At 38.7% G+C, this 14221-nt stretch overlaps 1 protein-coding gene and 1 pseudogene across 2 annotated transcripts in view; both read left to right on the top strand.

Annotated features, from left to right (window-relative positions):
• GRAMD1C (GRAM domain containing 1C) overlaps positions 1 to 14221 on the top strand; it is a 109645-nt gene that overhangs the window by 70637 nt on the left and 24787 nt on the right. For both annotated transcript variants that reach the window (XM_007985763.3, XM_007985764.3), the window contains one exon: positions 6321 to 6458. In XM_007985763.3, the coding sequence (XP_007983954.1) occupies positions 6321 to 6458 (138 nt within the window). The remainder of the gene's footprint in view (positions 1 to 6320; positions 6459 to 14221) is intronic.
• On the top strand, positions 6656 to 11207 carry LOC119625618 (vacuolar protein sorting-associated protein 26A pseudogene; annotated as a pseudogene).

Consider the following 14221-nt stretch of genomic DNA (forward strand, 5'->3'; position numbering starts at 1 on the left):
TCACCCTATAAAGAACCAAAAAAGGAATGGAAGCTTATAGAAAATAGTAGAGAGAGGCTGTTAAATCTAACGTGTTCCACTGTCTTCAGAAGCCTGGAATCTGAAAAGCTTCTTTGCATTTAGCTTTTAAATGTGGTGTTAATAAAAATTCTGTATGCCCATTCCTATATACCAGGCAGTGAAATATGCTCACACGTCATACGTACAGTGACATATTATTTCATTTAGGCTATCCCTCATTTTCCTGGTAGGGAAAATAAGACTAAATCTAAAATCATGCAGCTAGTTAACTATGCAGAACTTGAGTTAATGACCAGGTGTCTCCATCCAGTTTTCTTTTTACTTTACTTCAGTACTGCCCAAATTATTTTCTTTTCCTCCTTTTTAAAAAAGACACCTCAGCAAGGTTTTTCTAAACCTGTTTTGTGTATAATTATGAAAGCAAGTAGTTATGGCAGGGATGCATTCTGACATGAATATTAATTTAAATTATTGGGTAGCCTCCAAAAGGAAATAAAGAAGATTCTCAAAAATTCTAGAGAGGAGATCTTTCTCTCTTTAAATGATTTTTTAAAAAGTGTACTCATCAGTGTTACTCAGAACAATACTCAAATATTTTTGTGTGAAGATGCGAGCTTTTGACTGTTGTTATGTTTTAGCATAATGGGATGAAGTTTTGAAAGCAAGAGCATGGAAAGTTCATCATAATTGCTCCTGACTTTGATTTGTTTTTACTGTAGTCAATTTCCATTTAATTTTAATTCGCTTTTAGAGGAACATTCTATATTTGAAATTTATTATAAAGATAAATGATAATAATATTCCATATGGCATTAAAAAAAAAACTTATTTGGCTGGGCACAGTGGCTCACGCCTGTAATCCCAGCACTTTGGGAGGCCGAGGTGGGCAGATCACATGGTCAGGAGTTCAAGGCCAGTCTGGTCAATGTAGTGAAACCCTGTCTCTACTAAAAATACAAAAAATTAGCCGGGTGTGGTGGTGTGCACCTGTAATCCCAGCTACTCGGGAGGCTGAGGCTGGAGAATCTTGTGAACCCTGGAGGCGGAGGTTGCTGTGAGCCAAGATCGCGCCACTGCACTCCGGCCTGAGCGACAGTGCGAGACTCTGTCTCAAAAAACAAAACAAAACAAAAAAGTTATTTGTTTTTAGAAGGCCAGCAGAGATTAAGCTTGATCCTAATATGATGATAAAGAGAATCATGACCCAAAGGCCTTCTGAATTTCAAGAGTATTATGTTCTAGATGTTTTTCACATTTTGTATTATAATCCATTTCGTTTTGTATGTAATTCATGTGTACATGGGGTCTAGAGTGGGCTCAACAAATAGCAGTCTTTCTTGACCACCCTGGTGGTAACAAAATTGGGAAAGAAAATGAAGAGCAAGTCAGATAGAGGCGAAAATATCACCTTTTATACTAACAGTAACAAAGTCAGCGGATGTCAGTATGTGTGAAAGATAAGTGGGCTGCTGATGGAGCTGAAGAATGAGGTGGACTTACCTATCAATCACAGGCAATGTTCAACCTCCTCCCCCGCTGGAGGGACGATCCCCCCTGGAGGAGAACCAGCTTCTGTGGGCACCTAGATCCAGAAGGAAGGACAGAGGTGTGCCAAGCCTACTCAGCATCCTCCTTTCACATTTACTAACTGTGCTAGTAGCTCAGGCTGCCATAACAAAATACTACAGATTGGGTAGCTTCAACAACAGAAATTTATTTCATGTAATTCTGGAGGATAGAAACCCCAGATCAAGGTTTGGCAGAGTTGGTTTCTGGTGAAGGCTCTCTTCCTGGCTTGCCACCTTCTCACTGTGTCTGCACATAGCCTTTCCTTAGCACATGCTTATGGATAGAGGGGCAAAGTGTGAGAGAGGAGCAGGGGGCAACGGAGACACACACACACACACACACACACACACACACACACACAGAGTGTGCATGAGCAAACTCTCTGCTATTTTTTTTTTTTTTTCTTTTTGGGACAGAATCTGGCTCCATCCCCCAGGCTGGAGTGCAGTGCCATGATCTTGGCTCACTGCAATCTCTGCCTCCAGGGTTCAAGTGATTCTTGTGCCTCAGCCTCTGGAACACCTGGAGTAGCTGGGATTACAAACATGCACCACCACGCCCCACTAATTTTTTGTAATTTTAGTAGAGAGGGGGTTTCCTCATGTTGGCCAGGCTGGTCTTGAACTCCTGGCCTCAAATGATCCTTTAACCTTGGCCTCCCAAAATGTCTGGTGTCTCTTCTTATAAGGACACTAATTCTACCAGATATGGGACCCACCTTATTTAACTTAATTACTTTCTTTCTTTTTTTTTTTTTTTTTTTTTTTGAGGCGGAGCCTCTATTGCCCAGGCTGCAGTGCAGTGGCGCGATCTCAGCTCACTGCAAGCTCCGCCTCCCGGGTTCACGCCATTCTCCTGCCTCAGCCTCCCGAGTAGCTGGGACTACAGGCGCCCAACACCACGCCCGGCTAATTTTTTGTATTTTTAGTAGAGACGGTTTCACCGTGTTAGCCCTGATGGTCTTGATTTCCTGACCTCGTGATCCTCCCGCGTCGGCGTCCCCAAGTGCTGGGACTACAGGCGTGAACCACTGTGCCCGGTCAATGAATTACTTTCTTTAGCGGCCCCATCTCCAAATACAGCCACACCAGGAGTTAGGGCTTTAACAGAATTTGTGGGGACACAAACATTCAATCCATAACAATAATCTCCTTCCTTTGGTTAGAGTGAGTTAAAGTTGTAGAGAGAGGCTGGGAATTACCCTAACTGGGCACCTTTAACTCGGAAGGAGTGAAGAGACATCCCACAGGTTTATATATAATACCCAGCACACAGTAATATTGTGTTAGTCAATGTAAGCCCATTTCCCAACCATTTTATGTAGATATAAGCTTACTATGTTAACGTGTTTTCCTTAATGTAAAATTTAATTTTTTAAAACATATTTTAAAAACTTCCAAAATATAGATTATGTGTGTTATACTGCTTTCAAGTTTGAGAAAGATCAAAGATTTTAGTTTTTCTTGGTTGCGCACAGTGGCTCATATCCGTAATCCCAGTACTTGGAGAGGCCGAGGTGGGAAGATTGCTTGGGCCAGGAGTTTGAGACCAGTCTGGGCAAGACTTGTCTCTACATCAAATAAAAAATTAGCTGGGCATGGTGGTGCATGCCTGTAGTCCTAGCTACTCAGGAGGCTGAAGCAGGAGCATCACTTGAACCCAGGAGGTCAAGGCTGCAGTGAGCTATGACTGCACCATTGCACTCTAGCCTGGGCTACAGAGCCAGATCCTGTCTCTTAAAAAAAAAAAGATAATGATAATAATAATAATAATAATACTTCTTATGTTTCAGTTTTGAGGATAGATGTTATAGACCCTATGATTGTGTTACTTTCTTGTAACCACCAATAGGAGAGAGAAAGGGAAACAGAAAGAGAAAGAGATAGCAAAAAATATAATGAAAGTAGTTGTTTAAAGGAAAATTTAGTACAAATTACTTGAGGCTTGTTGTACTTATTAAGTAGGCATTTTAAGGACTCTTTTTCTTAAAATTGTAAGATAATTGCCATTGAAGTCAGTGTAGTGGGAGACGTTTGGAAAGATCAAGGGTAGCATAGCGACTGCTTTATTAGTGTTCTTACCATTCATGCTTTAGTATGCCGCAGGGCATGGATTAGTCATACACTGTTTACCTGTATTTAGGACTTTAGGAAGATCTCCTCTGGCCCCCAGTGGCCAAATAGGTAAGTAACACCAAAACCAGGATTTTTTTTTTTTTTCTTTCTCACCTGCTTCTTTTATAAGAATGGTCATTCCAAAGTAGTTTCAGCTGGATGTGGTGGCTCGCGCCTGTAATCCCAGCACTTTGGAAGGCCGAGCCAGGTGGGTCACATGAGGTCAGGAGTTCAAGACCAGTTTGGCCAATGTAATGAAAGCCCATCTCTACGAAAAATACAAAAATTAGCTGAGTGTGGTGGCACAAGCTTTTAATCCCAAGAGTGAGACTCTGTCTCCAAAACAAAAACAAAAACAAAAACAAAAGAATCCTATAAAAGTAACATTATAAGTTGCATAAAGGATAACAATAAAACTGATGAAAATTGTGCATATCTAGAAATAAAGAATAGTAGTGTATAGATTCTTTATTGCACATGAACTCTGATCACACTTTGCTCCTTGCAAAGGCTATTTGACTTTACAGCAGTGGGAAGGTATATGTAACATTCAGACCTCTGTTTGGGGAGTTTTGTTTAAAGTGTATGGTGATTTTTTTCTTATTAGATTATCATTAGATAACAAATCAAGTGCTCCTACTGGTTTCCCTAAGCACGTTCCAAAATATTGGACTTGTCCTATGTATTTAATGGGTAAAATAATGAATCTATTTTTTTACTTTTTTAAAGTTGTTAAGTTATGAAGATGGTTAAAGTCAATGAACTGAAGTGACAACTGAAAAGGTCACAAAAAGTAAACCATCCCAGGAGATTGGGGATGTGTGTATGGGTTTAGAGGGAGTGAGGGAGATTGCAGATCACTTTAAACCAAACATCATTTTATTTAGTGATAGTATGTTGATCTAGTATAGTGAGCAGGAGAAAGATAACAAGTCAATAAACCAATAAAAGTATAACTACAAGTCAGGATAGGTTCTGTGAAGGAAATGAACAAGATCAACAGAATCACCTTTAGTCGTTTTCTTCCTTTGTGAATATTTGAATTATTTTTACAATGAACATATAATACTTCTATGTCAGAAAAAGCTGTTTCCCAGGCCTAATTGGAAAGTTATCTCACAAAGCCTAGCAAAATTTCCTAGTTTCGTGATTCATTTCTACGCTGAAGGAGCCATTATTTGAAATTGCAGTAAATAGTTTTTGCCTACATAGAGTATTGTTGAAGGGAGAAGCAAATCAATATCTATCTGATATCCGTAAGTCCTTTATGCCTGGAGCAAAATAGGGAGACACAAATCATTCAATGGAGGATAAATAGCAGTAGCTGGGGATGAAGCCAGAGCTGGAAGAGTTTTTCTGATTCATAGGCTATTGCCCTTTGATTTTCACCTGACTAATATTGACAGATGCTTTACCCAGATCATTCTTAGAGCTTGATTTCTGAAACATGGGGAGCTTTTGTAGCAATTTTTATTCTGTATCAATGGGGCATAATCCTTGAAATAATAGTAAATGATCCTGGTCCTGAAATCTTTCCAATTTCATATTGGATTGCTTTATGCTACTTCCTCTATTATGCCAGGCTTCTGTTCCTAGGTATTTTTCTTTTCTTTTCTTTTCTGTTTAGTTCTTCTAAGTTAAATTCCTTCTGGCAGTATAAAATAGATGTTAAGTTTGTGTGCTCTGGAGCTGGAGTGGGTTCAAATTCCAGGTCAGTCACTCACTAGCCATGGAGCCTTGGCAATTATTTCTGTGATTCTGTTTCCTCATCTGGAAATAATGATGATAACTACCACTTATCTCATAGCATTGCAGTGAAGATGAGTCAATACTTGTAAGGCATGTAGCACAATGTCTAACATATAGTAACCACTATGTAAGTATGGGCTATTTTATATAATTTTCCAGGGCATATGAGAATAGGTGAGCAAGATATTGCTTCTTCGTTTGTCACTAGTAGTTTTCAACATCATTATGATTATCAAATTCCCAGAAAAAAATGTAATGTTTCATTGGGCATTATTTAGCTTTGATGAATACTTTTCAGAAGGATTTCTTAGTTCTTTTAATGTGTGGTGTTGAAAATAGGTTGTGATTATAGTCATTCTTGTCTTTGGGTAGTGAACATTAAGTCAAGTTGAAACGTTATTCAGGCTGATAAGCTAAGTGCAGCAGATATTATAGCCATTGATAACTTAATATTTACTGAGTGAGCATTCAGAGGTAGAAGTTGCTAATTTCTATGGCAGATACTATCTTATGTGTCTGTATATTGTTTTTGTCCCTTTTGAAATATTCTTTTGAGTGTTATGGCCATTTGGTATCATTCAAGTTAAATACTTCTGTATCTTTTGGGTTTTGACAGTTGAAATATTGATTATATGTAGTTTAGTTAACTATATATTTTTATGCATAGTTAGAGGTCATACATATGTATATATTTAATTCCTGTTTGGAGTTTTAATAGTGTTCTGGAATGTTCTCCTCATTGTAATCATATTTAAAAATGATTTTATGCCCAAAATAAAACAATACAAAGAAAACCCCACAAAACCCCCTAAAGCATTAAAATAATCTTTATTTCTTCTCTTTTGGTTTGTGTTTCTGTTTTTCCAGAAAATGTTTCTGAGAAGGATCTTCATGGAAGACTTTTTATCAACCGTGTTTTTCACATCAGTGCTGACAGAATGTTTGAATTGCTTTTTACCAGTTCACGCTTTATGCAGAAATTTGCCAGTTCTAGAAATATAATAGGTTAGTCCTTGTGTTCTTACCTAATGATAAATTTGGGAGAATGCTATTATTCTTAGAAGGTTGAGCCTATATAAACTGATTTATGTTGTGAGGAGGACGAAGTAGACATGCTTTGATTTTATTTTGGCAGTATATAAACTGGTATTCAAATATTTGGTTAAATTCACATGTGAACAGTATAATTATTTAATTAGGCAATGCTTCCAACAAGTAAGTTCAGACCTTTTGAAAACTAAAAGTATATTTATTCATTAAGGTACCAATTCAATTAGGTTGAACTCAATTCAAAATGGTTTCACATGAAACAACTGAATTTTGGTGGAGTGTAAATTGCAATACCCACTTTGCCAAAAAGCTTGGCAGTAACTACTAAAGGTATGGATTCTCTGTGACTCAGCAGTTCCACTCCTAGGTATACATTCATCAGAAATGGGTACATTTGTACTCTGAATGATGTACTACAGTGTTCATAGCAACATTATTTATGATGGTCCCAAACTCAAAACAGTTCAGGTGGCCATCAGTAATAGAATGGATGAATAGATTGTGTATATGCCCACAAAAGAATCCCATATAACAATGAAAAAAATACAAAGTACTGATACTTGTAACAATATGAGTAGAACTCACAGATAACAAAGTTGAGCAAAAGAAGCCAGATATAAAAGAGTACATGCTATATAATTTCTTTATATAAAGATAAAAACCAGACCAAACAAATTTATGGACATAAAGTCAGCATAGTAGTTACTGTTGTGGAGAGTCAGGTAAGTAAAGACTGGGAGGGAGCTTTTGGGATGCTCGTGTAAGTTCTATATCCTGATCGGAGTGGTGGTACATGTATGTATTCCCTTTGTGAAAATCATGGAGCTATACACTTGAGACTGCAGTATCTATGGACTACGTCAAAGACAATATATTTTTAAAAGTTCCACTTAAGAAGTTGGTTAAATTTCTTAATTGGAAATTAATGGTTAAATCCTCATAAGAAGAATTTCATTGATTATGTGTTAAAAAGTTTTATTTTGGGACTGGATATGGTGGCTCATGCCTATAATCCCAGCACTTTGGGAGGTTGAGGCGGGTGAATTGCTCGAGCCCGGGAGTTTGAGACCAGCCTGGACCCATCTGTACCAAAAAATACAAAAATTAGCTGGGCATGGTGGTACACACCTGTAGTCTCAGCTACTTGGGAGGCTGAGGTGGGAGGATCTCCTGAGCCTGGGAGTTGGAGGTTGCAGTGAGCTGAGATTGTGCCACTGCGCTCCAGCCTGGGTGATAGATTGAGACTGTCTCAAAATAAATAAATAAATAAATAAATAAATAAATAAATAAATGTAAGTTTTATTTTGGTAAACATCTCAAATAAGCTTATAGTTAGTTTGCAACTGAATTTATCCTAAATATTTTAGATATTTTATTAACTTTGGGAGCACATGATTTAGCCTGCTACCTAAAATTAGAATTCAGCAGCAGCAGCAGCAGAGATTCATATAAGGTGAGTCATTTGACATAGTCAAAGAGAAAGTTGTTCTATAGTCAATTTTATTTATTTATTTATTTGAGACAGAGTTTTGCTCTGTCACCCACACCCAAGCTGGAGTGAAGAGATGTAATCTCGGCTCACTGCAACCTCTGCCTCCCAGGTTCAAGCGATTCTTGTGCCTCAGCCTCCTGAGTAGCTGGGATTACAGGCATGCGTCACCACGCCTGGATAATTTTTGTATTTTTTTTAGTAGAGGGGTTTTGCCGTGTTGGCCATGCTGGTCTCAAACTCCTGGGCTCAAGCAATCTCTCTCTCTCAGCCTCCCAAAGTACTAGGATTACAGGAATGAGCCACTGCGCCCAGCCGCAATTTAGTTTATAATCTAAGTATTTTATTAACCATTAGATATTATTCCTTTATTTGAAACTTTTATGTAAACGTATATATATATATATATATATATTTTTTTTTTTTTTTTTTTTTTTTTTGAGACAGGGTCTCCCTCTCTCACCCAGGCTGGAGTGCTATGGTGCAATCTTGGCTCACTGCAACCTCCGCCTCCTGGACTCAAGTGATTCTTGTGCTTCAGCCTCTGGAGTAGCTGGGATTACTGGCATGCACCAACATGCTTGGCATTTTTTTTGTTTTGTTTTGGTAGAGACAGGGTCTTGCTGTGTTGCTCCAGGCCAATCTCAAACTCCGGAGCTCAGGTGATCCACCCACCTTGGCCTCCCAAAGAGCTGGGATTATGGGCGTGAGCCACCATGCCCGGCCTACATGTAATTATGTATTCATAGATGATATTGTTATGAATACTAGGAACCAAAATCAATTTTGTTCTTATTATTGATGGTAGAGTAGCAAAGAGATTGCTATCAATAGCTATTGTCTTGTGATTATGAGTTTTATAATTAAAAAAAATTATTTTTTCTGTTCTTCCAGTTTTGAAAATGTGGGATGTCTGAGATACAAATCTTCCTCTTTACCCAGTAGCTAATATTTAACTTATATTTCTTCTGAATCTATTTTGTATTTTCTTGTGACTCATTTCTACCTAGAGAACTTGGTATTTCAGAAGAACTGGATACATTATTTACCTTTATCTTCTGAGAGGATGCCTGTTAATGTTGCACTGCCATTTTTATGGCTGAAAAGACCCGGGAGGAATTAGGACGTTGTTCTATGCTGGTGATAAATGAAGTTTGTTTTCTGAAACACAACTGCATTTGTTTTCTGATATATCTGGCTTCAATATCAATGATTATATTGACTGTCTGATGTTATAAATGGCTTTGCAAAGCAAAGGCTTCCAGCTAATTCTAAATCTAAACAGTTATAAGTATGTTGCTGACTAGACCTAGAATTAGTCAGAAGCTTTATTACAAAAGAGAATCTGATCATGACTGCAAAGCATACTGCTCTCCTCTGACTTGCTACCTGGTAATCAAAGTTGTAGTATTTCTTTCTTTCTTTTTTTGAGACAGGGTCTTGCTCTGTTGCCCAGGCTGGAGTACAGTGGTGCAATCACAGTTCACTGTAGCCTCTACCTCCTGGGCTCAAGTGATCCTCCTACCTCAGCCTCAGTAGTTGGGACCACAGGTGTGCACCACAATGCCTGGCCAATTTTAAAACATTTTTAATAGAGACAAGCATCTCCCTATGTTGCCCAGGCTGGTCTTGAACTTGTGGCCTCAAATGATCCTCCCACATCAGCCTCCCAAAGTGGGGCAAGTGTGAGCTACCACACCTGGGCTGGTATTTCTTGAGATCGAGTTTTAAAGGCTTCTTTTTAAAAATAGTAAGAATTTAATGATTTTTAAAAATAATCAATTATTTGTGGATTAAATCTAATTCTAGCACTCAAATGACCACCACTGGATCTAAATCTTCCAAATTGGGGGTGCTGAGCAGAGGGAGCTGGGGCTGAGAGTTCTCCTGAGTGAAGAGGAGTAAAGTAGGGGGGATGTGGCGGCAGTGCTGACAATGAGTTTTCTTGAAGGCTTTTTTTGGTCCAATTTGTGAGATCAATATTGTCTTTAATGATGGGGAAGCCAGGAAAATGACAGAAATGAAAACTGAAAATGGCAAAGTAGAAAAACACTCTCTCTTTATAATGGAGAATCTGTTTCAGGAAAGGTAAATGTAGCCTTTAAGCAACCTGGATAGAGGCTAGAACACGAAGGAGTTAGAATTGAATTTATAGGTCAAATGGAACTTTTCAATGACAAGAGTAATGCTCATGAATTTATAAACCTAATGCAAGAACTAGCCTCACCTGGAGAACTGACTCAGCGAAGAAGTTATGATTCTGAATTTATGCAAATGTTCGCTGGAGGTATTTTCTTAAAGTGACAATAGTAAGAACACTGACAGATTTAGTAAAAGAATATGATCTTGTTGTTCACCAGCTTGCCACCTGTCCTGATGTTAACAATTGTATTAAGATAGAAGTGGGCATTGAGGCCGGACGCCGTGGCTCAGGCCTGTAATCCCAGCACTTCGGGAGGCGGAGGCGGACGGATCACGTGGTCAGGAGATTGAGACCGTCCTGGCTAACACGGTGAAACCCCGTCTCCACTAAACCCCGTCTCCACTAAAAATACAAAAAATTAGCCTGGCTTGGTGCAGGGCGTCTGTAGTCCCAGCTACTGGCTGAGGCTGGAGAATGGCGTAAAGCCGGGAGGTGGCGCTTGCAGTGAGCCGAGATCGCACCACTGCACTCCAGCCTGGGCGACAGAGTGAGACTCCGTCTCCAAAAAAAAAAAAAAAAAAAAACCAAAAAGTGGGCATTGAAGATTGTCTACATATATAATTTGAATATAATAAATCAAAGTATCATTTAAAGCATGTAATAGTCGGAAAAATTTACTTCTTAGTAGTAAGAATAAAAATACAACATACGGAGTTACAGCTGATCAAAAAAGAGATCACAGGAATTGGACCCAGTACCACAGCAGAAACAGAAACAATCACTAAATATGAAATAATGGATGGTGCACCAGTGAAAGGCGAATCAATTCCAATGAGACTATTTTTAGTGGGATATGACCCTACTCCAACAGAGAGATGTGAACAAAAAATTTTCAGTAAGGTACTTTTTGAATTTAGTTTTTGTTGATGAGGAAGACTGAAGGTACTTCAAACAGCAGGAGATCATTTTATGAAGAAAAGCTCCTGAAAAACTGAGGAAACAGAGAAAAACCTTTCACCAGTGATTTGAATCTCCAGAATCACAGGCATCTGCTGAGCAGCCTGAAATGTGAACTGAATAGGAGACCAAAAAAAAAAAAAAAAGGAAAAAATTCCTGTAACCATTGAGTTAAGTTCAGCAGGTTGAAGATGGTTGCAGCTGTAGAGGGGAGAAAGACCAAAACTCCATATAAGTTAGTCTTCCTTTATCTTACGGTGCTGCATTTATTTTATGGTATAATGAAATGTTTTTCATGTATATTATACCTTTTAAAAAGTGCTCTCTTTGAAACACTGGAACTTTCTCAAACTGCCTTTTTTTACTTCACACTTTGATTTGATGATAAGCACTCAGATATGCATCAGCATAAACATTAAACATTTTCATGTGAGAAAAATAAAATTAGGGGGTCTTTTTTAAAATTTTTTTTGAGATGGAGCCTCGCTCTTGTTGCCCAGGGTGGACTGCAATGGCGCGATCTCGGCTCACTGCAACCTCCACCTCCCGGGTTCCAGTGAGTCTCCTGCTTCAGCCTCCTATGTAGCTAGGATTACAGGTGCCCGCCACCATGCCCAGCTAATTTTTTTTTTTGTATTTTTAATAGAGATGGGCTTTCACCATGTTGCCCAGGCTGGTCTCGAACTCCTGACCTCAGGTGATCCACCTGCCTCGGCCTCCCAAGGTGCTGGGATTACAGTGTGAGCCACCGCGCCTGGCTAAAATTAGGGGGTCTTTTAAATCTGTGTTCTTTTAAATCATTGTTTACAGTTACATGACACTACTTTTTAAATGTTTTTGATCTTTTAGTTTCAGGGGTATATGTACACATTTGTTATACAGGTAAATTGTGTGTCATGGGAGTTCGGTGTACAGATTAATTCGTGACCCAGGTAATAAGCATGGTACCCAATAGGTAGTTTTCAGTCCTTACCCTCCTTCCACCTCCACCCTCAAGTAGGCCCCAGTGTCTACTGTTCCCTTCTTTGTGGCCGTGTGTACTCAATGTTTATCTCCCACTTGTAAGTGAAAACATGGGTATTGAGTTTTCTGTTCCTGCAGTAGTTCGCTCAGGATAATGGCCTCCAGCTCCACACATGTTGCTACAAAGGGCATGGCCTTGTTCTTTTTTATGACTGCATACTATCCCATGGTGTATATGTACCATGTTTTCTTTATCCAGTCTACCATTGATGGGCATCTAGGTGGATTGCATGTCTTTACTATTGTGAATAGTGGTGCGATGAACATTCTTGTGCATTGCATGTCTTTACTGTTGTGAATAGTGCTGTGATTAATATACTTGTGCATGTGTCTTTATGGTAGAACAATTTATATTCCTGTGGTTAGATACCCAGTAATGGGATTCTCAGGTCAAATGGTAGTTCTGTTTTAAGTTCTTTGAGAAATTGCCAAACTGCTTTCCACAATGGCTGAACTAACTTACACTCCCAGCAGCAGTGTATAAGCATTCCTTTTTCTCTGCAACCTCACAGCTGTTATTTTTTGACTTTTTAATGATAGCCATTCTGTCTGGTGTGAGATAGTATCTCACTGTGGTTTGATATGCATTTCTCTAGTGATTAGGGATGTTGAGCATTTTTTCATATGCTTGCTGGCCAGATGTATGTCTTCTTTTGAAAAGTGTCTGTTCATATCCCTTGCCTACTTTTTTATTGGGTTGTTTTTTTTTTTTTTTTTTGCTTATTAATTTCTTTAAGTTCCTTATAGATTCTGGATGTTAGAGCATTTTCAGACACATAGTTTGTAAATATTTTCTCCCATTCTGTAGTTTGTCTGTTTACTCTGTTGATAGTTTCTTTTGCTGTGCAGACACTGGTTAGTTTAATTATGCCCCATTTGTCAATTTTTTTGTTGTTGCAATTGCTTTTGATGTCTTCATCATGAAATCTTTGCTAGAGCTTATGTCCACAATGGTATTTTCCAAATTTTCTTTCTTTTTTTCTTTTCTTTTTCGAGGCAGGGTCTCACTGTGTCACCCAGGCTGGAGTGCAGTGGTGCAAACATACCTTACTGCAGCCTCAACCTCCTGGACTCAAACAATTCTCGTGCCTCAGCCCCCCAAGTAGCTGGGACTATAGGTCACTACTACACCTGGATAATTTATGTATTTTTTTTGTAGAGATGAGGTTTCACCATCTCGCCCAGGCTGGTCTTGAACTCCTGAGCTCATTTGATCCGCCTGCCTCAGCCTCCTAGACTGCTGAGATTACAGGCGTGAACCACCGTGCCGGTCATTCCTAAATTTTCTTCAAGGGTTTTATAGTTTTAAGTTTTATATTTAAGTCTTTAATCCATCTTGAGCTGATTTTTATATACGGTGTAAGGAAAGGGGCCAGTTTCAATCTTCTGCATATGGCTAGCCAGTTATTCCAGCACCATTTATTGAATAGGGAGTCCTTTTCCCATTACTTTTTTTTGTCAGCTTTGTCGATGACCAGATGGTTGTAGGTGTGTGGCTTTATTTCTGGGCTCTCTGTTCTGTCCCATTGGTCTATGTGTCTGTTTTCATACCAGTACCATGCTGTTTTGGTTACAGTTGTCTTATAGTATAGCTTGAAGTTGGGTGTTGTGATGTCTCCAGCTTTGTTCTTTTTGCTTAGGATTACTTTGGCTATTGGGCTCTTTTTTGGTTCCATATGATTTTTAGAAAAGTTTTTTCCTAATTCTGTGAAGAATGTCATTGGTAGTTTGATAGGAATAGCACTGAATCTATAAAATGCTTTGGGCAGTATGAGCATTTTAACAATATTGATTCTTCCTATCACGAGCATGGAATGTTTTTCCATTTGTGTCATCTCTGATTTATTTGAGCAATATTTTATAATTCTTGTTGTAGAGATCATTCACCTTCCTGGTTAACTGTATTTCTAGGTATTTTACTTTTTTTTTCTTTTGCTATAATGAATGGGATTGTGGTCTCGACTTGGCACTCAGCTTGGATGTTGTTGGGTATAGAAAACTACTGATTTTTGTATATTGATTTTTGTATCCTGAAATTTTGCCAAAGTTGCTCATCAGATCTAGGAGCTTTTGGGCAGACTATGGGGTTTTCTAGGTATAAAAACC

Source organism: Chlorocebus sabaeus, chromosome 22 (genome assembly GCF_047675955.1).
Source record: "Chlorocebus sabaeus isolate Y175 chromosome 22, mChlSab1.0.hap1, whole genome shotgun sequence".
NCBI lineage: Eukaryota > Metazoa > Chordata > Mammalia > Primates > Cercopithecidae > Chlorocebus > Chlorocebus sabaeus.